General features: G+C 29.1%; 2 protein-coding genes across 5 annotated transcripts in view; one reads left to right on the forward strand and one right to left on the reverse strand.

Annotated features, from left to right (window-relative positions):
• LOC118187526 (putative pyruvate dehydrogenase E1 component subunit alpha, mitochondrial) overlaps positions 1–15,735 on the forward strand; it is a 56,025-nt gene extending 40,290 nt beyond the window's left edge. The window contains exons 6-9 of the mRNA XM_035357769.2: positions 1,183–1,431; positions 2,007–2,146; positions 14,129–14,237; positions 15,509–15,735. Coding sequence (XP_035213660.1) covers positions 1,183–1,431; positions 2,007–2,146; positions 14,129–14,237; positions 15,509–15,694 — 684 coding nt within the window. The 3' untranslated portion in view covers positions 15,695–15,735. The remainder of the gene's footprint in view (positions 1–1,182; positions 1,432–2,006; positions 2,147–14,128; positions 14,238–15,508) is intronic.
• Positions 15,736–17,273: 1,538 nt separating this feature from the next.
• Pgi (glucose-6-phosphate isomerase) overlaps positions 17,274–24,418 on the reverse strand; it is a 38,185-nt gene continuing 31,040 nt past the window's right edge. For 3 of the 4 annotated variants that reach the window (XM_035357723.2, XM_035357713.2, XM_035357728.2), the window contains 2 exons: positions 20,686–20,752; positions 20,167–20,504 (listed from right to left, as the gene is read on the reverse strand). In XM_035357723.2, the coding sequence (XP_035213614.1) occupies positions 20,717–20,752 (36 nt within the window). In that variant the 3' untranslated portion in view covers positions 20,167–20,504; positions 20,686–20,716. Of the gene's footprint in view, positions 18,223–20,166; positions 20,505–20,685; positions 20,753–24,418 lie in introns of those variants that run through there. The other variant, XR_004757955.2, reaches the window with a different exon arrangement.

A 24,418-nucleotide genomic window follows, 5' to 3' on the forward strand; every position in this document is an offset into this window, starting at 1 on the left:
ATTCCTAGCATATCTTTATTTATCCCTTTATTTTCATATTTTTATTCCTATATCATCCTCTTATTATCCTTTCATGACATTATATTATATATAAATAAGAGCCTAAAACCCATGTCAGTGCCAAGAGTCTGAAAAGAATTTAAAATTAATTAATTTTAATTGATAATGCTGTATTTTATGATGATTGATAATTTGGTATAATATGTAATTGTAAATGGTCTTTAACTCTTTAAAATTGTAAATTTTAGCATGTCATCAGTATATGGATTAAATATGTTTTACTTTTTCTTTTGAACTTGTATATAGTTTCATAATTAGTTATTTATACCTTTATTTTATATTTTAAAATGTGTACCATCATTATGGTAACTTGATTGCCAATTAAAATAATATTTAAAACAGCTTAATCTTCTAATAAAGTTATAAATATTTAAGATTTTACATGACCTTTTTAGTCCTTGTAACTATAGCTTTGCTTACTGAATGATTAATTCCAATTTTCTCTCGAACTTCTCTTCTTCCCCACTCCACATATTTATAAAATTTCATATGTTGTCTTGTATATTTGTGCTGAAATGCAAGATAAAATTAAGCTTAAAGAGCTAAAATATTTATCTGCTGCTTCAGTTAAGTGCAGAGGAAAAAAAAAAACATATTTGTTTTTCATTGCTAATATCAATTCAAAAAACTCATTTATGCATCTAGTATAAACTTTATTAATTTAAATTTTAAAAAAAAGACGTTCACTCCCCATTTATTCAATCTATGTCTTCTGTGGCCTCAGTAAATTTTTTTGTTTTACTCAAAGTTGGTTCATATTGGTATAAATTACATAAAATTAAAATGTTTCTGGATTTTTTTTTTTTCATACATAAAGTTTCCTCTTTAAAAGTTCATTTTATTTTTTAATTTAAAGCAAAGAAATATGATCTGGTATAACTTTAAACTGTGCATAATTTATGCAAGCATATTCTCTTATAATGCATAATTTGAAACATGCTCTTTTTATGTAAATAATTGAAAATTATAAAGGTATAATTAGGAAACTTGTGTATAAATATAATTTAGAATTAGAAAAAATTTATTACTAGTTCTGGTATTAGAAATTGTTCATTGAAAAACTTTCAATGAAACTTGTTTTGGTATTTTATACATATATTCATTGTAACTATAAATAATTAGGTTCCTCTTGGAGCTGGTATAGCTTTTGCTTTGAAGTATCTTGGACGTGATGATATATGTTTAGCTCTGTATGGTGATGGTGCAGCCAACCAAGGACAAGTCTTTGAAGCATATAACATAGCAAAATTATGGAGTTTGCCAGTTATATTCATATGTGAAAACAATGGATTTGGTATGGGCACAAGTGTTGAAAGGGCTTCTGCTTCAACTGATTACTATACTAGAGGTGATTACATTCCTGGCATATGGGTAAGTGCAAGTAAAAATTTTTTTATATTTAGCTTTTGTTAACAGTGTATAAGGAATTTAAGGGAATAAAAAGACTTAAAGTGTATAAATCATTATCTAGAAAGTAAAAAATAATTATACCACACTGCCTAGTAGGGTAAAATCAGCCATAAACCTGATAACAGAAAGGAGGAATGCGAGAGCAATTGGCAGTGGTTACCTAACTTTCTTCAGATATTTTGTTACTGAGAAGAGGAATGGGGTAGATTGGAATTTCTACAGAAAGAACAAAACCTATCACAAAATTCATTATATTGGTTCCAAGAAATAGTGTTACAAAGGAAAAGGGATAAAAATTGAAAAATTAGAATACCATAACAAACATTTGAGTACAATAGTAAAACATGGGGAAATTCACATGCATAAATATATATTGTAATTGCAGTAAAACAGTAATTTAAATTTGCATACACTGTTTACACTGCATAGGAAAAGTTAGGAATTATTACAGTCTGTTTACTAATAAACCATCACATTATTTCAAAAATAATATTCTGCTTAACCAACACAATCTTTCAATGCATTATTTCATCCAGGTGGATGGAATGGATGTTTTGGCTGTCAGAGAAGCAACGGAATTTGCTGCTAATATTTGCCGAACTGGGAAAGGTCCATTAGTCATGGAAGTTGCAACATATCGTTACCATGGGCATAGTATGAGCGATCCAGGAACAAGGTTTGTTATTATCTTTTTTATATGCTGAAATACAGTGTATATTCTAATACATTGCATATTTCCCCATTCCGTTTTCAAATATTACAAAAATTTCACTTTTCACACTTTTTTATTGTGTCAGTTTATTTATTGTATTAAATTTATGTGAATGAGACAGAAAATGAATTAAAATGTGAACAAATATTTTAATTTTTTTCTTTTCTTGCTATATAAGTATGTAATATCAGTAATATATATAAGTATATAATATCACCTTTAATGTCACTTTGAAATATGTTATTTTATTACATGAAATGACTTGTTTTAAGTAAATTTTTGGGAACATAAGAAGTTGCGTTCATTTTTGCTTTAAAAAAATAGGATTCGTAGAGAAAATAAACCTGTCATATACTTTTAACAATTGACTTTTGATTGAGCTAAAATTTGAATCATAATCTGATTATTATTTTTCAGATGAAATCTTGAGTATATGTCAGTTTTGCAGTCTTCACTACTCATCTAATATTTATATTAGTTTATTTCCATATAATATGGTTAAAATTTTATTTGTAATATTATATGGGATGTATAAGTTTCACTGTTTAAGCAGTGTGCGTGCAGTAACAATGAAACAGACTTGGGTAATAGTTTCTGAAGTGATAAATTTTAAAACTTTCTGCTTCACACTGCATGTGTTGTCATGTTTTGAAAGTTTGTTACACATTTTAGGTAATATTAAAAATATTATTCAATATGAGGCATTTCGGTGTACAAAATAGTTCCAGGGGAGATCACTTTTACCAATGCTGATTTAAGAGATTTGGGGGACTTCGCAAAAGTGCTCATGTGCCCCCCCTTTTTTTTTTTACTTTAAAACAAACAAAAAAAAAAAAAAAAAGAAGAAGAATAAGGTACCTGTGTCAGTCTCTCCAAGTTTTGGTAAAAATATATGCAAATGTATGGATTCTTTTTTGCGCATACACTTACTTAATTTTATATGTCCTTAGTAATAAATCTAGACAAAGAAGAAAATATATACTTTTTTACACTAGCGAGTCAGTAAAATAAAATTGGGCTAAAAAATGTAAATAATACTGACATTAAATTTACCCTTGTAAATGAACATGACAACTGCCTTTTACAGTAAATGCTGGAAATGTTCACTGTCACCGTTGATGCAGCACTGTGCTTAATTTATCAAATTGTGAGACATGCCTAGCAGCTCTGCCTAAGCATGAGTTTCCACGAATTGTAATTTGCATAACACTCAAAAATGAATGTGCACTGTTTAATCATTAGCAACATTTTGTGTTGCATTTAACTCATTGTTAAACATGTCTGCACCTCTCACTGAAACAGCTAGGTACTGTCACATGTCTGTGTGTGCTCTTCTGATACTCAGTTGTGTCTGTCTCAGTTTTGAAAGGTTTTGTTGCTGTTTAAGGAATGTTTTTATAAAATTATGAAAACACTTTTGTGGGCCAGTTCCATTTTGCCCACCCTGCGTTCTATGTAATAATTACTTTTACGAAAGTCGAAACGCAACTAGAAATAGTTCAAGGAGGAACAAAAGGTAATGCTGTAAATAAAATTCCTTTCATAGGGTCCCTTTTAAAATTTTATTTTTACTGCCTATTTTGATTATATCACATAATTTAATGATATCAGTCATTTCACTTAAAAAATGATTGCTCTTACATTTGTAATGCTTTTCTACATTAATAAGTTTCTAAATAGCCTAATTTTAACTCAATGAATTTTAAAAAATTAAAAAATCTTATAAAACTCATGCAATATTTAATGAAGCATTTCAATAAAACAATTCTAAAATGTAATTTCAATGAATTCAAAATTGCTCACATTTACTTAATTTCACTGTGAAAATTTTAAAACTCATAGAGGAAAAAAAAAAGCTCTTTCATATACTATATTTTTCAGCATAGTTTTGCTTCTAATCCTTTCTTTATTTGTACTATTATGTTACAAATCTTTAAAGATATATAATGGGTTACCACAGCACAGCTGGCAAGCTGCATGTGCCTCTCACAGGCTAGTGGTGCAACTGTTATGCAAATAAACTGTATTGTTACGTGCATACAGGCTCATATTGGATTGAATGCACACAGAACTGATGACAGTTTGATAAAATTTATTTTCCTACGAAAAATACTTTATAGTTCTGGAACTTTCCACAAAAGTATTCATATAGCCCTTCTCAGTAAAACACACCACAAGCAGTAGTTAGCATGTCAAACTACTAAGAATGTTAAAAGCAACCCAATGCAAAGCACATCTAAAGAGTAGAGTTCACATGAAGCTCTCTCAATACTCTGAAATCAACTGGTACAACTGGAATTAAAAACTGTGATGTGATGCTCTCTCTGGTCTTATAAAGCTTTCTTCTGCCCGTGAAACTTCCTTCTGGAAGTTTCTTGTACCTTTAATTTCTAAAAATTGCTGGAAAGTATATACTATCACAGTTTTGTATAGGGCTGGATACAGTTACACAGGAATTAGACAAATTACGGTTGTACAGGGATCGGACCAAAATGTTACCAAATCTTTGCCAAATTTGGCCCCAAAACTATCGTTAGTTTTCTCTTGCCAATTTGCAAGGTGACCATTTAGCTCACGGTTAGCCCCTGTAATCTTTTACTATCAGAGCTTCATCTCTTGAGGCATTTTTTGTTACATTATACAAGAGATACTAGAATTTTACATATAATTTCACTAAAATTATTTACATATATACAAAAGTCATAACAGTAAGTATGAAATATAGTAGTAAACTAAAACTATTCAATAACCAAAAGAAAGTAATTAATTTATTTCATTTCTATTTACAAAGTTATGAGTAAACTTAAACTGATTGATATCCAGTTTTAATTATTTTATTTCATTTTTCATTTGTTAAGAAACTTAATAATGTTATTCAAAAACATAAAAAATAATAATATATTACAGATTATAAATATAATAATATATTATATATATTATAAATATAATAATATATATTACAGGTATTTATTACACATAATAAATATTTTACAGATTCTATCAAATTGTGTACAAAATCTTTAAAAGTTAGATTTGCTTATGAATCAATGGATGCTTTAAAGGAAGGGTCTGCCAAATTTCTGAATCATTAGTAGTGGTAGAAATTAAACTGAGGTGGTTTGTTAGTAGAACAGGAAATGCGTGTAATGCATCAGAAACATTTAATATCATACAAAATTTTATACAAGTTAAAAATAATTTAGAAGTTGATTCAATGACCATATTGGTAAAAAATTTATGGAAGTTGAAGGCTTTATGAATCACTTAGAATATTTCGAGAATCTAAAATTTGTGAGCAGCAGATATAAGCTTGCCATGGAACAAGCATAGATAGAAATTATGGTTTAATTTTTTTAAGTAGGAGAAAAATTATTCCTGTCACTGCAGCACATGTTTAAGAAGAATCTGAAGTTTCATGAGCGTTGCTGTGATAGATAAACATTTACAGAAAGGTATTTTAGAAGAATCAAAGTATTTAAAAACTGAAAAACAGTATTTTTTATCATCAGTTTGGCTCATCCTAAATGCTGCACCCATGAATAGACATTTCCCCTTGCCCCCCCCCCTCTAACTATGCCCCTGTTTTATGCCATCAAGCTATAATTAGAGATAACAGACACCATAAAACTTTGTATTGTTTTCAGTGCATCATCATATGGTGAGGGCAAACTGCCTTGAATGATTATTTAGAATCAGACATTTTTATTGAATTGCATTTAAAATAATGTAAATATGAATTTGTGGCTTTTAGAAATCTTGTTGCATCTCTCGAACTTTCCAGAATTTCGACATGCAGCTGTTACTGACATGAAGTTTGGCCACCCCTAATATATAAGAATAGTCTGGTTTTTATTTAAAATTATTTCTGGTCATGTTACACTGAAGTTTTTAAACATTAATTACATAAGTTGTAAAATCATGCAATTTTTACTTTATCTGTCTGGTTTTTTTTTTTTTTTTTTTTTTTTTTTTATATAAATCATGTTTTTTGCTTTCTGAACAGCAAATGTTTTGAATAATTTCTCTGTGTCCAATTTGTTTGTTGCTGCTGTATTAGAAAGACTTCTTATTCCTCATTCAGTTAATGAAGATTACAAGCAATATTCAACTTTAACTTCACAAAGCTGCATCTTCTCAATGCTATAAATATTGATATGCACCAACAGATTTGCAATGTAACTAGCACATTAGAGAAAATTTCTTTCAAATCTCTTTCCTAATTGTACTGTAATACTGTTAGTCATCTGCTGCATTTCATTATAACACTAGGAATAGCCTCTTCTGATTCATCAGCAACAGCTGATGTATTTGTTGTGTCGGAATGGTCTTTTGAATCTCTAAATACATTTGTAAGCATTTTACAGTTGCTCTTCACTTGTTGGTACTCTGCAACTGATTAAGGCAATGTATAAGAGAGGGAGAGAGAGATCTTCAAAGAGATTTTTCCAAAGGCTACTATTTCTAATAAAGGCTACTAATTCCACTCCATCCATTAACTAGAAATTGAACTAAAAAAGAACTACTGGCGTTTGGAGAGCATATTCACTTGGCCACCTATGAGTCTCAACTGTTATTTAATTCTTCCTTATCTGTTACTAACAGGGCTCGTACACATTTCTGTACATGGAAATTAAGTGCTTTTAAGGACCATTAATGGGGAAAATTAAGGACCTATGAGCAAATAAGAACTGAATAAATTCAATTAAAAATATTATCTATGCCTGAACTTCACTTTTGTAATACCATCCTAAAAATAAAATAGATCGGTAAGTAGGATGATACTTATTATAATTCATAATAGGTTTGAGAATAAAATAAACTTTATGAAATTTATCAAATAGCATCAAATATTTTATACTTATAATAATTGGACACATTTAAAAGAAGATAAGTGACATTTTATTTAGGTTTTACCAACAGTTAGCTTTATGTTTTTTTTCCCCCCTCAATGTCTCATTTTGTCACATACATGCTCAGTCTAGAGGTTTAGTAAATAGGCAGATTTTATGTCAAGCTGCATAGGTTAAAATGAGAAGCAAGATCATAAGCAACATGATTCATAATAAAAGACTGGATGTTGTCACCGCTGCTGCTAGAGAGAGACCAGCTGATAAGAATAAACATGAAAGGCCTGATGTAGACACGGTTGGCAAGGCTCTGTCTAGCACATTTAGTGTCGTAGCTTCATGTAGAATTCCAGGGGTTGTAACTCAGTTAACATACTTTAAGATTCTAATAATCCACTAAAGCACCAGAGGTGATTTGCATTATTTTAAGTCTCACTAGATGCAAAGAACAAGTTTTACATTTTTGTGTTTTATCTTGAGACCACAGTATGAAAGGTTATGAAAGGCAATAACTCGTTTTAACATGCAGAGATAAAGATATTTTATTTATTTTTAACAATATTTGTTAAAAGAGCCATATTAAAATCACAATCTAATAAAATTTCACAGTTTAAAATATATGTAATTTAAGACATTGATTCTTAAACAACATTTGGATTCTTAAACACATTAAAAGCTAGAAAACATTTATGTTTTTTAGCAACAACACTCAACAAAATATTTATGCGTCTTTGAAGCCTTCCCAGACATTTTGGCTAATTTTTATCGATTTTGTTCTCTTTAAGCATCTTTTCTAAGAATAAGAAATTTGTCTGAAATTGAAAAAACTGTCCAAGTGATTTGCATTCTGGTGAGAAAATAGAAATAGGAAATTATAGTAAAGGTTGAAGTTGTAAACAACTGGATAATTTACATAATAATACCCGTACATATTTTTGAAAAATAATTTTCTTTCTCTTTATGTATTCAGTTTCTTTCTTCTGTGTTTTCTTTTCATTTTAGAATTTTTGGATTTAATTAAAGATTTCTGTTATTCTAAAAAAACTAAATGCATTTAGAATGTATAGAAAAAGCTGTTAATTTTATTTCTTTAGTAATATGAATATTCAGAAGAAACATGAAATATATATGGTAAGGTCCGGTTCCAGAGCTGGTGTGGCAGAATTATTAGAATTTAGTAATACACCGAGCAACAAAATCGAGAAATGGCAAAACTTTTAGAAAGGCACAAGGCAGCAGAATTTAGCATCCACAGAGATTGTATCATGTGGAAAAATGCCTAGCACCAGCCCTGTGTAATATGCATTAAAGACATACTTGATTAATTTTTTAAATTGTATTTTCAATTTCTTTATTAATAAAGAAATTCTTTTTTTATAATGCCTGTCCATATAAGATTAGAAGCATTTTTGATATTTTCCGTGCTTGTGTCTAGTGAAACGTAAAGAAAATAAAGGGAAGATAAAAATGTTAAGAAAATATCAGAAGTAAAGCATTCAAAACTATTATGTTTTCATAAATCTTGCCTTTAAATCCTTCTAAACTTTCCAAGCTGCAATGTCTAGATTCCTAAAGAAAAATTATTCTACCATTTCTGTAACAGCAAAAAGCCAGAAATATTTTGGGAAAAAAAAAAAAAAAAGGGAGGAAAAAGTATAAAATTAATTTTGTAGAGAAAACTGATGCACATTCTGAGGATTTTGAATATTGAGACAATTACATGGGAAAAACTCGTACTATGAAAAAATTAAAAACAAGACATTTTTACATGGCTAATTTTGCTTTTGCTAAGAACTGTTTCGTAAATTGTGCTTTATAGCATTGCACCTTGTTTATTTTTCAGATTCAAAACATAGTATAATAAATGGCCAAAATAGAACTTTCTATAATATGACAGCAAAAAATCAAAATGTTACATTTTAATGTTATTTTTTAAATATAATTTCAATATATTACCATTATTTTAATGAAATTTATCAATGTTACAATGTTTAAAAAGGAAAATCGTAGAAAAATTCTCAGATCTCGGAATTAAAAATTTACTATAGAAACTGATCTTAAAAATTGCCAAAATGTTGGTAAGGCACCAAATTTAGAGCCGTTCAATAATTTCATGGTATTGTCTCAAACTCTCTTACCATGAAAAAATTAAAAAGACATTTTTAATGAATTACATAGCTATTTTGCTATTGCTAAGAACTGTTTCGTAAATTGAGGTTTATAGCATTATACCTTGCTTATTTTTCAAGTTCAAAATATTGCATAATAAGTGGCCAAAATGGAACTATAATAATATGGCAGTGAAAAGATAACCATATTTATCAGCAAATTGCCAAAAATATTCCTCCAAAATGCCAATTCACACTCAAAATGACAGTCGTAAAAACAAACAGAAATTTCAGATGATTAAAATTAAAGACCTTCTAATGATTTGGGCCGAAATTAAGAATTTTCAAAGACCAAAAATCGATTCCAAAAACCTTAAACACACTTTTAAGGACTCTTACGAACCCTGTGCTAAGTTCTTTATGTTGCAAACAACACTGGTCACAAAGGCTTAACTAAATTGATAAAATTTTATGCCACTGTATGGTGTTTTCTTGAAATCTTTCCCTTAAAGATGTAGGAGCAGTGTCTGTTACAGATATGAAGCATGTTGAAGACATTTATTAATAAATGATTTTCTTCTAAAATGAGTTAATTCTTATTTTCATACCAAATGCACCTTACTGCTGCTCTAGTTATCGAGTTGCTGAAATATTACTGAAAAGAATAACATCTGTTAATTTTGTAATCAGGTTTTCTGCTTACCCCTTGGCAAAGAAGTTCAGTGTAATAATTAACACAAATAAGTAAAAATTTATAGTTTACTGCAACTTCATGGGTGCTTAGTACACCATTATCAAAGCATTGTTCTAATAATGGTAAAAGCTTTACCAACTTCTATAATTTTCATCTCTAACAACAATGCATTAATTCTTTTGGACTAAGCTTCCACAAAATTGTTGTCAGTGGTAAAGTTTTATGTACTTACGCTAATTATTAGGTCAGACTACTTCCCTATATTACTGCAACACTAGCAAACAAATTATTTTGCAAGGTGAATAAAATATATAACAGTTTTTTGGGTATCTTGAAAAGAAAAGCTTTATCTGCCACTGTTTTCCCCTTGTATATTGCTTCACTTGCCAGCTGTGCATATTTAGGCAGCAGACACTCAATTTTTTAGCATATTTCCACCAATCCGATTTACAACACATTTCTCCCACCTTTCTCTTGTTCCTAAGGTTTTGCATGATATAGAATTAATAAAAACTGATATACAGTGGGAGCATAGTTAGAAAATGAAAAATGGCTCTTAAGAGTTTTAAAATATAGTGAAATGTCTAAAATAATGTTAGCCATCCTTCTAATTCCGCACTGTGCCAAATTTAAGATAATTAGTATTATCATTAAAAAATGCACTATTACATCCAATATACATTATGATATTCAGGTAGAACTTTTAATTAGCAAAAACAGGCTAATGTGGTAATTACTATGAGCAATATTAAAACGCTTCATTCTTAAAGGCAGCAAAATGTGATGTTGTTGTTAATTGTATTAAAATAGAGTAAACTATTTTTGTATAAAATATTTCAAATGTTAGATATAGTTTTAACCAGGGCTGTGGAGTCGGGCAGATTTTGGGGTAAAAGGAGTCGGAGCTGGAGTCGCTAAAAACAGGTCGACTCCTCCAGTTTTCGTTAGGCAGTTTGAATTTGAAATGAAATTAAAATGAATTGAAAAAATTAATAACAAGCTATTATTTTTATTTATGGGCTGTATACATTAATAAATGATTATTTTCTGTTTTATCGACCTATTAATAAATATAAGGGAGGAGAATGGATGTGATATTTGTCATTAGTGATTAAACTGATTCATTTAGTTACTTCATTTAGATACAAATCTCACTGATAAATTTAGGTAAGCAGCAATAGCAGTAAGAACTCCTAAAACTGATGCCATTCTTAGGAAGCGAGCAGAAAAAGGAGCAATTATTGATCAAGCAATGCAATAAGGAAGTACATGTTTGATGATACAGAGGTTTTTAGAATTAAGAATTTTTTTTAGAAGATGTAGATAACCCTAATGCTTCACTAACAGAAAGACTGTGGAATGATCTTGCAAAATTGGAAACTCTTCTTTCTATACCATATATAGCCACAAAAAAACTGCAATCTGAAGAATTGACAGGAGGCGAGCATGGGATGTTTGTTCTTTCTGAAATGGAGGGTTTATTGCAGAAGGAATCATTTCTTCAATGAAGAAAAGAGACACTAGTTTGCTAGACAATGAGATCTTGCTGGGTTTAATATATGGAGATCTGAAACACCGAATTTTCTTGGATGACGAACAAATTAAAAAGGTAAAGAAAGTCATCTGTGAATTTTCATTAAGAATGAAATTATTCTCAGAACAATTGGAGAATTTGAATCAAGACAGTCAAACTGCAGACATTGCAATTGAGTCTCTATGATCCTTTTTCATTCATGAATTATATTTTGAGAAATATTTTTGGATAATATTCAAAAGGCTAATGCAAAGCGAATGAAAATTAAAAACGAGCCGTTAGATATAAAAATGAAAAAATACAAACAAGATTTCTATACAGCCTTTGAAGAAATAGAGAAATATGATTGCACTTGCAAGACACCTCTTTTAGAATTTCTAAAAATCTATCCTGAAAAGTTAAAAGAAGTAAACAGTAACAGTAATAGCTCTTCCTCCTACTCAAATTAGTGTGCAAAGACTCTTCTCAATTCTGAAGTTTATCAAATCGGATCTATGGCTATCCAACAAAGAAAATCTTGCCGAAGCTATACTGTTTCTTAGAAATAATTAATGCCAGTTTTTCCATTTTATAATAAATGCTAATTAATATAAATAATTTGCTATGCCATCAATTTTTTTCTGTAGCATCTATTACTTCTTTTATATTAAAAAAATAAGCTGTAACCCATGTGTATATGTTTACATGTGTATATATACGAGGGAGTCGAGTCGGAGTCATTAAAATTCCAGGAGTCGGACTCGGTCCTTTTTCCTACGGACTCCACTGCGCTGGTTTTAAAATATATAGATTGCACTTTTAGATACGCATTAGATAGTGTTTATAGTTTATTATTAAAAAAATAATTCCTTTTTTGTATATTTTTGTTGGTGGAAAAATTCTCTAGGTTTCTTTAAAAAAATCCAATAACTGTATTTGGTAGGTAGGCAAGTGTGCATTGTCATGCAACTTATCATGACAGTCTACAAGAAGTTTTTTTTTAATTGGGTAAAATATATGAAATAATAATTCAATGAGGTTTCCTCTAAGGGCGTAATTTGATAAAATATCTCCCCGCTTCTGCAAAGACTGCAAAAGTTATAATATAAATCAACATATAACAGTGATAGTATAATCTAATAAAAAAATCACACTCTTTTTTATAACATATAAATAAAACTATTGAAAAAAAAATAAGACTATTGTATAAAATAAAACTGATTAACATGTTTCTGATCATTCATTTTTATAATAAAGACAAATTCATTATTAAAATTATCATTATTATATCATTATTAAAATTACATACATTATTAAAATTACAAATTATTATAAATCATTATTAAAATTACTGTAATTTTTTTTAATGTTTTTGTTCAGATACGTAACCAGTCTTTTGAGTTCTGTTGTTCATTGAATATGCTAGTTTATCATAGTTTCATATTTGACCGTGAACTCTTATTTTTCTAGAAATTTTCTATAACTTTAGTTCTTTTCTAGAATTTGACTAGAAATCTTTTCTTGATTTCTTAATGGAACAGTCCTTTCCACTAGAAACACAATGTTAGAAAATAATCTTTCTAAAATTGTTCTTTCCTCCTCCCATTTATTCAGTTTGATTGAATTGTATTTGATCTTATGTTACTTAGTCCCCAATTTCAGTCTGTTTACATGCAGAAACAATTAATTCCACTCTCATATGACTATCATTAAATACAGTAAAGCACGAGAGGGCTATTTGCTTTGACTGTCTATATGATCTGTATTGTTGTGAATGAGTTCATGCTTTAAGAGAATCTTTGCCAGTCTTTGTATTTACTTCTCATTAAAACTATTTCAGTTAGAACCAAATAACTTTTAATGATAAAAATTCTTAGTAGCCCTTGTTTCTGAATATGGAATTTAATTATATGTCACTTTCTCATCATCTGATAAAAACGATGAAAGGAACAAAGGACATTAAAAAATACCTTGTCTGCAGTCTCAAGGTAATAAATATCAAGTTCTCATTATAAATATCTGTGGACCTAATGTAAGTGACAGAAGTACTAAAATTATTCTTACAGTTTCTGGCCACATGGAATCAACTTGATTATGCATTAAAGAAATATGAGTATACTATATTGATTTTTCATACGTTTCTCCTGAAGTTCTCAGAGCAGATGTTTTTATGACAAAATTCAGAAGTTGAAAATCTTAATACCGTTTCGTTTCTTCGCATTCAAGCTTAATATGCTCCTGTCCTCTTAATTTCATATTATAGTTACATTTACAAAGCTTTTAGTTGACAAAGAACAGATGTGCTTTTGTTTTTCCTCATTAAAATCTTGCAAAAAATAGGTAGTTAAATCTTGTATTAGCATTTATGTGTGGTACCTGCAATTGTAGGAGGTAACTGAAGGAAGTGTTATAGGGCCCTTAACATTACAACATAAGATACAAATTGAAATTCAATATTTACAAATAGAAAATCAAAATTTCTGTTCTATCAGGAAAAAAAAAAAAATAATGTTTATATAACCTAGTCTCAAAACTTATGTTTATAAGATATATTAAAAGATTTTTTTTGTTTAAAAATTTATAAATTATTTATATTAATGTGATTTATGTTGTATGTTTACCTTTTAGTAAAATCTAAAGTAAATCTAAGCTTGTAAATGTACAAAACAGTTTTAAGCTTTTGTTTGCAATAATATTCTTGATATTCTTCTACTACAGTGTTTAGCACTTTACTTGGTGTTAAGTTTTGGTTTGAATTTCTTTTTCTTCTTCTACCCTAAATAGTTATCGTACTCGTGAGGAAGTGCAAGAGGTTCGACAAACAAGAGATCCCATAACATCTTTCAGGGAAAAAATTATTAGTACTAATTTGGTAACAGCTGATGAATTGAAGGTAAATATAAGAAATTTTAGAGCATATTATTTAGCACTTTGCATTAATTATTTTACTAAAATGAAAAGTCTATTTTAAATACAGTCAAAAGTCGTTAATCCAGACTCGTCGGGACTTCGGCGATTCTGGATTATAGATCATCAGTTTAAATCTGGTAAGATGGCATGCAGAAATTAAAAATATGAAACCGTAATTTCTGAAATAAAGAACAATTATGATCTAAAAGGTATCAAAATTTACAAAAAAAAAACTTAATACTTATTTGTTTACTTTATTAAACATTTCTTTCAATGTAAGTTGTTTAAGTTGCTTTGTTTTATGTGATAATACTTTCTCTTTAATTCTATAAACAGATATAATTTTTTCTTCAGTTACAAAGTTCCGCTGTTCAAGTCCTATAATTGCTGTGTCGAGAATACCGACTAATTTGTCAATCGAAATTTTTTCGTTTTCAATAACCTAATATTACGTCACTTTCTTCACTATCGGAAGCGAATTATAATAATGAGAAATTTGATTTAAATCATATCAAAGACTGAGTACATCGAGATTAAATACTACATTTAGTAAGGAATTATAAGCCAAATAAAATAAAAACATCTGCCCTGAAGATAAGGATAGTGCTGACAGATCAACTTCCAATTCATTGCGTGCAGCGGCATTCACCCCCACGCCGCCGCAGAGCAGCGTGAAATTGATAAATAGATTTCAGAATGGTTAGATAAACAAAGGATATGCCTTTATCCATTTTTGGCAGCAATTCCACTTTTTGTTTAATGGACTTCGAAACATACTTTCGTTTTGTAGATCCTTTACATATTAGTAAATGTATATCGGAAATTCTATTTGACATAATCGAAAGTTCAAGCTAGCTTTTGTAAAACTGCTCTAACAGTATACAAAAAATAATAAGCTGGATCCAATTCGAAGATTAAGGAACAATACAATCTGCAACATTAACTGAATTAGATAATTTTAGCTTAGCTTATACCGTCCGTTATACATTAAACGCACATGCATAAATGTATTATGTGCATGCGCACACGCGTATTCACAGCTGTAAAGGTCTTACGCGCATGCGTCAAGTAGACGCATGCGCAGAATGTTTGTAGCTTTGAGGTCTGGATTAAGATCATTCCGGTTTATGGGTGTCCGAATTAACGACTTTTGACTGTATATTTTTTTTTAGAATTTTTGCTTAAATTTCTATTTTTGTAATTTATAAATTTAAAAAAAATTATTCTGATTATTGCCTCCCCTTCTGTTTTTAGAAAATTGACCAGGAAGTTCGAAAAGAAGTGGAAGAAGCAGTCACAGCTGCAAAAACATCAAATGAAATTTCAGTTGATGAATTGTATGCAGATATATATGTAGACCCAATTAATACAAAAATTAGAGGAATCACCCCATTTACAGAACATCAACATAAAAGGCTTGCAACACCTCAAAATTTATAAAAAAAAAAAAAAAGTAAATAAAGAAAACCCTTTTATTTGAATATATTTAGTTGTTAATAAAGATTTCTAAGTTGTTTTTTAAGTGTTATGAAGATTTCAGTTGTATGACTACCCTTGAAAAGTCGCTTGAAAAAGTAAATCAATTTATGTATTTTGTAAAAAATTAAGGACAGATTGTTATGATGTGTTTAAGTATCAAAACTTCAAGAACTTTATTCCAGCTTCATGAAATGTAATGAATTAATTTCATCATGATATGCATTATATATGAAAAGTATTCACTAAAAAGTATCATCCCTTTGTAACTTCTATTAAAGTTGTCTTTTTCTAGCCTTTAAAATAGTCTTGTGTTAATAGCTGCCCCAAAATGTAATAAATATGTAACCTAGTGCCCAAAATGTAACATAGTCTTGTGTTAATAGCTGTCCCCAAATGTACCATACAAAGTGTAGGTATGTTTCTTATTATTACAAAATATTGTTTTTGCCAGCATGTAAGTTAAATGCATTGTAAAATTGTCTTACCTTCCCATGTAATATCAGTTAATCACCATGCTAAATTTATGATACTAAAGGAACAATTTGAGATCATTAAATTATAAAGCCTAATAAAATATGTCGTGCAAAAATGCATAATGTTATGAAACTCTCAATGTGATGAGGATAAATTAAGGATTTGTGTTGGTCCCCCCCCCATGCCAAAGCCAAAATTTCCTATTTGTATTAGAGAAACAGAAGCATTTTTATTTTGAATGGAAAATTTTGTTTGTAGTCATATACCAGTTACAGAAAGTAGACAAATTTGAGATCTCTCAAAAAGCTTTCAGCCTCATTTTCAGATATTAATGCCAAATAAGGTTTTGTAATTTATATATATATATATATATATATATATATATATTGTGAAAATTATATTGCAATGTTTGTGTATGCATTGCAATTTAATTTTTGTATTACAGTACAAAGTCCGTAATCGGGACTTCAGCGATTCCGTATTAGGGAGTTTTCCGGATTATAGATCATCAATTTAAATTTGGTGAGATGGCATGCAGAAATTATACAATTAAAAATATGAAACCGTAATAATATTTATTTGTTTACTTTAGTAAACATTTCTATCAATGTACGTTGTTTAAGTTGCTTTTTTTTTTTTTTTTTTGTGCTAATACTTTTTTTTTAATTCTCTCTTCTATAAACAGACATAATTTCTTGTTCAGTTGCTAAGTTCCATTGTTCAAATCCTGTAATTGCTGTGTCGAGAATATCGACTAATTTGTCAATTAAAATTTTTTCATTTTCAATAACATCTTTGTCGCTTTCTTCACTATCGGAAACGCGCATGTGTAAATGCTTTATTGGCTTCACGCGCATGCGCAAGTTTGTGGCTTTGAGGTCCGGATTATAGATCGTTTCGGATAATGGATGTCCAGATTACGGACTTTGTACTAAATAATATTATCAATAATTCATTGTAAAAGACCCCAGTGAAATAGATTTCCCTTCAGAAAAAATGCTATACAAACTCATTTGCTTATACTGCATAAGTAAACTGTTGCAAAAAAACAGTCGACATCACTTGATAAAGGCAGGAGGGAAAATAAATTTATTATTAAATTTAATCAAAAACAAAATATGAATTTTGCTGAAAATTATAGAACTAGAAAAATTTGAAATTGTTTATTCTGAATGCATCTGATGAAATCTTCCTGAAACTGGTGTCGAAAATGCATTATTGGGATTATTATCTGGAGCTGATGCCAAAGAAAGTGAAACTGAGAAATAACTTTCCAGGTTAATTTAGCATGTCTTTAGCTACATTAGTCATTAATTTTCAGTGAAATAAAAAAAACTTAGCCAAATAAGGCATGACAAATTAACATTGAAAGTTATTTATAATGTTGATTTTGACTGCAAAGTAATTCTGAAGTATGCATTAATTTATGTACTATTCTTGCAAACTACACAAAATGCTCTTAATAAATTATTGCTTGATATAGAGAATTTTTTGAGTTTTATAAATAAATGTTTTAAGAAATGATTCACTTTCATATTTCTCTCATATATCGGAGTTAGGTTAAGATTTTGCTTTTTTAAATATGTAACATATAGCCTCATGTGCAATGAGTATGAAGTATAAATGTTATGATTTTTCAATATTGGTATGTCCTCACAGCTATGCCAATGTTCATCCTGTATCGTGCACACATTCATATTGACTATAAGTGGAGGTTTGTCTCTCATCTGTCATTGCTCTTATTTCAATATACACAAATATGATGTTAGAACATTTTGCAGAAGCAGCAGATAATAAGGTGTTCTACTTTTCTCCTCCCCCCCCAAATGCTCCATGCATGCTTTCATTGGTATAATCAACTGATCTTTACTCATCAATGAATAATAGATGCATTTCTTCAGTTCTAAGATGCAAACCCATAATTTTACTATCACCTACGAGAGAGAATTATCGGTTTGATAATAGATGACGTATTTCTTCAGTTCTGAGATGCAAACCCGTAATTTTACAATCACCTATGAGAGAGAAAAATATCGATTTGAAATTATAAAGTAATAAAATAAATGCTAAGCTATATTAATCATTTTCTAATAACTAGTTTTGAAGTATAAAAACAGTATTCATACTTTTAATTAAAAAGTTGGAAAAAATATTGCTTCAGAATAATTTTCAATTCTACTGCATATTTCTTTTTAGAAGCAATTACATGAGGAAACAGTAGGTTCTAAAACTGAAATACAGTAAAAAATCTTTGTTCATGAACTTATAATTCATTCCTGGAGATAATTTGTCAAATAAACCATAATTATTTTTTCTGTGGGTATTAATGTAAAATTAATCCATTCTCTCATCCAAATGATTGCTTAGAAAAAGAGTACTTTGCATGTAAGTTTGTAATGAAAAACCAATTGAAATCATTAAATCTAATAGCACAAGTACAATATTAAATGTATTCAAAATTTACCTCGGAATTTAGCATATAATAAATAACTTGAACTAAATTTTACTGTTTCTCTACAAAGGAACTTTAAGAAAAATGAAGGAGCCAAAGATGCTAAATATTGCTATGTGAAAGCGGAAATCCTATTCTGAAAAAACATCAGGTAGTTGTTGTCTTCCCCCCCCCCCTTTAACAGTGTTTCCTGCTACTTGAGAATTGTTGAGCCTTTTTCATATTAAAAGTTTGTCAATTGGGATTTGTTCCTGTTTAAAATACTCCTCAAGCAAGACATGGCACTGCCATTGCAAATTTTTTTGCTATGGCTTATTACTGCTTTAATCAGAGTGATAATGTTCTGTGAACCTTTGCAGCTTGCTCCATTTTGCACTAATTTCACAAATCAAATAACTAAAATTTTTTCTCTTTGGCCTTCTTCTAAAGCCATTTTCTCTGTTGCATAATGAAGTATCTTTTGTTGCTGAGCTTACTTGTTCATATTTCAAGACTTCATTAGTCATCCTAGACATTTTTCATTTGGAAAATTTGTTAATGATCCAAAGTACCACTGTATAATTTTCTGAAATTCTATTTTCAAATGAATAAAGAATTCTGCATAGAAAAATAAAACTGTATTAATTTTAATAATTAAAAAACAAATAAATAAGTCTAAAATATAAAAACTGCTTGCTTTTAAATAATAAACAGTTAAATATTGAAATCAATAATTAATAAACAATATCGAATTACATTAGAGATTATCCTTCCCTAAGATTTTTTCTTTTAGACAACTTTTCAATTCTTGCATACAGGCAGATATTTGAAACTAGGTAAAGTCAAAGAGGATTGGACTTTTTTGCTAGCCAGGAATAGTTATGAATATACAGCAAATGCTTCACATAATTTGGGTAATGAGTTCTGCCATCATCTTGGACTGTTTGAAACTGGACTAATTAAGGAATTAAATATATATTTAAAAAATGGTTTCAGAAATTCCCCCTTTTCTGTTTTCAATAAATAAAATATTCTTCATAAATTCAAATTTGTTTATTCAATATAATTTTAAAAAGTGGTTTTCATAATTCATTTATTATCCTCTATAAATTGAAATATTGGTGTCTGCACACATTTTTTCTTTGGCCTTTTCTCTTCATCCGGTTCTTTATAGAAATGAACTGCACTGTTCATTTATTACTTGGCAATTAGAAGCCTATATTCAATATCGGATCACCTACCACAATATGCTCTGACAAGATTCAATTATTCCAAAAATTTTCATAGTTTTTCAGCTGTTAATTCTCATGTAGAGTTTTAAAAATAATTTTGTGTGGAAATTTTCTGCTGAATCAAAATTTATTTTTCAAATTTTTCACACTGGATTTTATAGTAAATGAGATTCAAATGAGAAAAATCAGCAGGATATGCAACAAATTGCAAAATATATTATACTGTATGCTTATACATGATAAGATCAAAAATATTTTAAACAGGAAAATGAGGAAGTATTAATTAAAGAAAGGAATTTAAGGAAACAAATATTTTGTTTATTTACAATGATTTGAAGAAATGAATAATAATTCAACGATATAAAAATGCTTTCATAACAGTAAATCACTAATATAAACAATAACATAAATCAGTATTGTTTTATAGTATTAAGCACTAACCAGAGAAACTCATAATACTGAATTCAGTTTTCAAATCTTTAAAATAAGGAGGTGGCATCATACATCAGTTTCTTAATGGAATTTTTTAATAAAATTGATTAGCCCATTAGTAGAGCTATCATGAGTGGATACAGGTTCTTTGCCTTTCAGTTCAGGTTGAATCAATTTAGCCAACTGCTTTCCCAGTTCTACCCTGTAATAGAAGCATATGTTTTTAATAATTCATAGTAGACATCTCAGATTGGAAAATTTCAGTTATAGATAGATAACACAAAATAATTGCCATGTAATGATTTATTTGATATACAAAATAAAGATAAAATTTATGCATATTTAATCGCTTTACATAATTTACTGATAAAAGGTACACATACCCCCATTGGTCAAATGAATTAATATCCCAGATTATTCCTTGAGTGAATATCTTGTGTTCATACATGGCTGAAAAGAGATTAATTTTTTTATTTATAAAATAAAGGAATATGAAATCATATTTTCAGGTCTCTTTTCTAGGATTTAACTGTCTCATGTATATTCACGGTTTGTTTTACATAACTGAATATTGCAAAGAGTATAAAGAATTATTCATTAGAATTAATGGAAAAGTCACAGCAAAAAGAGAACAAAGAAAGTAATGAATATATTTAAAAACTGTTATTTTAAGTCTTTAAGTGTTCAATTCTCTTACGTTAGACAAGAGGCCAATCGATATATTTAATATGACAAAGCACATGCTAGGATAAATTAATTTAAACTTTCCATGTGAAAAAATATGACTCTAAAAATACGAAAACTACCACAAAAAATTTAATAAAATCATTTATTGCATTAAATAGTTATATGATCTTCAATATTAAAATACATTACATCCATCATATTTAACATTTCTGATATCAGAACAAAGTACACCAATAATTTCAGTTATTTGGGTTACCTCATATGGCAGCTAATTTACAGCAATTCTATGAAATGTTCTATCTGCCTGTACTAATTTAAATCCTAACATTTGCCTCCTTGACAAAATCTGATTTTGGCCAAAAAGCATACCACATGAAGATACTCTACTTGATGGCAGAAATAATTTACAACAAAAATTAATAACTGAAATTAAGGGAAGAATATATTTCTAAATTTTATTTAATCATAATATAAATTAATCACATTTCTCAATATCTGATTCTCTTTTTTTTTTTTTTTTTTTTCAATTCTTGAAAGATCTTTCAGTTACAGTGAATGAAAGCATTCTCCATTTTCATTTTCACAATTAACATCATCATCATTCATGTCACAGATAACACCTTCAGTTTGTCTATAACATAGCTAGTGCAATGTTTTTTAAAATGAATCAGATGACTGTTTCTAGAATACTTTTAATGGATGAGAACTTGGAACTCACTTTTTAGCTTATCTGATAGGCTGATCAGATGAACAATTATTCAAACTTTCAGTGATATATAGCTAAATTTGTACCAGCAATTTAAAATCTACTTTATACAGAAGTTTTCTGCTTATATTCTGAAATACACAGTAATTTAAAATATTTGTATATGACAAAGCACATGAACGTTAATATGACCAAGGTGATGGATACTCAAAATCGTCAAAGACATTTTCAGGAAAATTGGCTGGTATTTGTATTATACATGGAAAAAATTATGAAAATATCTTTGAAGCTAGCATTTTTCATTATGATTTGAAATCAAACCACCAGATTTTAGTAATTTAACCATTCAGACACTGGCAGGTCTAATTTAAATCATAACTTTATAATTGACAGCCCAAAAGGCCAATATTAGCAGAACATTTATAATAATTATGGAGTTGGAGAGAGGGGGAAGAAACTACTGATGTTTTAACTGAAAACATAATATTACAGTCAAAAGTTCAGAAAGTGGATTGCATACAGTTTTTTTTAGGGGAGGGGCCTAGCCCTCGAATTTTCTGGCAGTATTTGTGGAAATCCCTTTTATCAATACTGTTGCAATGGCCAAAGCTCATTTTTTTTTCCTCTTTGGCATTACTATCGAAAATATTTTAAAAACTAACAGAAAATTGCAATAAAATTTTAATAAAGCTTCTAACATATTTTGTGTCTTTACTTTCTAGTTCAATATATAACTTACAAAGGTATTTCTATGGCATTCTTTCTTTGGATATGCTGACAGTAAGTTCAAAATCTGTTTCATTCAATAGTCATTTTTTACTTTGTTTCTTTCTAAACATGATACATACATTTTATTTATCGTTTCAATAGAGCTTTTAGTTTTATCTCCATCCTCTTTTTACTTCCTTGCACAAAGTAAAAGAAGTATTGTAATCACGAAAAATTTTGGGTATCGTATTTGAACAAACATATCTATTTTGACCGCTATCAAAAGCAATTTAATGTTTTTGCATGACATTTGTACGTAAGGACTGAATAAAGGACTTTTTCCCCCAAAAGGTATTGTAAAATAGATTCAGAAGAGTTTCTTTTGTGATATCTGTATGTAGGCATGTACGTCTCTTGCATAACTCAAAAACAAAGTAGTCTCAGAACATTGAAATTTTGTATATGGGACTGCTATGACATGTAGTTGTGCACCTCCCTTTTTGGTTGCAATCCGCCAAAACCACAGTAATAAATACAGTGGCTCCCAAAAGTATTTTGTACACTTATGATTTTCATTAAAATAGGGCTCTATCCATTAATTAAAGTAAACTTTCTGAATGAGATTTTAATAATAAGATCTATAATCTATTCCTAACAAAATTACATGAAATATTTTTAAAATATAGCAAAACTTTATTTTTAAAAAATTAATAATCAAAAAATGACAAACATTTTATCTCAAAAAAGTCTTTGTACACTTCAAAAAAATCTTGACATATTAGTAAATATTTTCATTTTTTGTTAAATTAATATTTCGTAAGATATCCTTCTTTAGCATCTGCAACAGCTTTTAAACATCTGGGAATAGATTTTACTAGTTTTTTCGTAATTTCTGTATCAATGTTCATCCATTCTTCCATCATGACTGTTTTGAGTTTGCTTTTCATTTTGATGTCGTGTTTCCGTACTCTAACCTCCAGTTCTTTCCAAATTTGTTCTATGATATTTAAATCTGGTGACTGAGGTGGTGTTTCAAAATCTGAGGGCAATTACAGAGACACCACAGACGAACATTGAGAGCCGTATGCTTAGGATCGTTATCATGATTAAAAATAGTTGTTTCCAATACCCAAATTTTGGGCTGATAATTTTAAATTGTCTCTTATAAAGAGAATGATTCATTATGCCATCAATAAATAACAAATTATTTAGTCCGGATGCTGCCATGCACCCCAACACAAAAGCACTTCCACCGCCATGCTTAACTGTTCGAACTAAGTTCTCATAATGAAGTTCCTTGTTTTTTCTTCTCCATTCAGTTAATCGACTATCGGAGCCAAAATATTAAATTTGCTTTCATCAGCAATTAGGACAATTTTCCAGTATGTTCGGGTGTATTTATCGTTGATTTTGCGAATGAAAGCCTAAGCTTTCTGTTTTTCTCACTAGCAAAAAAAACTTTTTACAGTCAGAGCGCCCATGTAATTCTGAGAACTCGTCGAACAAATTCAGGTGAAATTGAAGTAGAAAATTTTGATTAAATTCTGCAGAAACTTCTACAGCACTCAAATGTGGGTTTTTCTCAAATTATCTAATAAATCTCTCATCACATTAACTTTCTTGTTCGACCTTTTCTTACCGTTTTTTCATCCAATTTCTTTAAAGCGTTTTATCACATACTGCACTGTAGAATGGTATAAATTAGCTAATTTAGCGATATTTCGAATTGATTTCCCACTACTATAGTGAAAAATTATCAATTTTCAAATGCTGTTTGTAATTTCTTTACGACTGGGACCCATTTTTCAGTAATAAATAGAATATTATGAAGTAAACAAAAAATTAAAGCAAACGATTTTTATAAGTGCCACCACAATGCAAAAATTAAAAAGTGGCAAACTGTACGAAGACTTTTGCGAGATAAAATGTTTGTCATTTTTTTATTATTAATTTCTTAAACATAAAGTTTCACTATATTTTAAAAATATTTCATGTAATTTTGTTATGAATAGATT

Source organism: Stegodyphus dumicola, chromosome 4, assembly GCF_044657685.1.
Source record: "Stegodyphus dumicola isolate Sdum_Otavi_A_Nest chromosome 4, ASM4465768v1".
NCBI classification, from domain to species: domain Eukaryota; kingdom Metazoa; phylum Arthropoda; class Arachnida; order Araneae; family Eresidae; genus Stegodyphus; species Stegodyphus dumicola.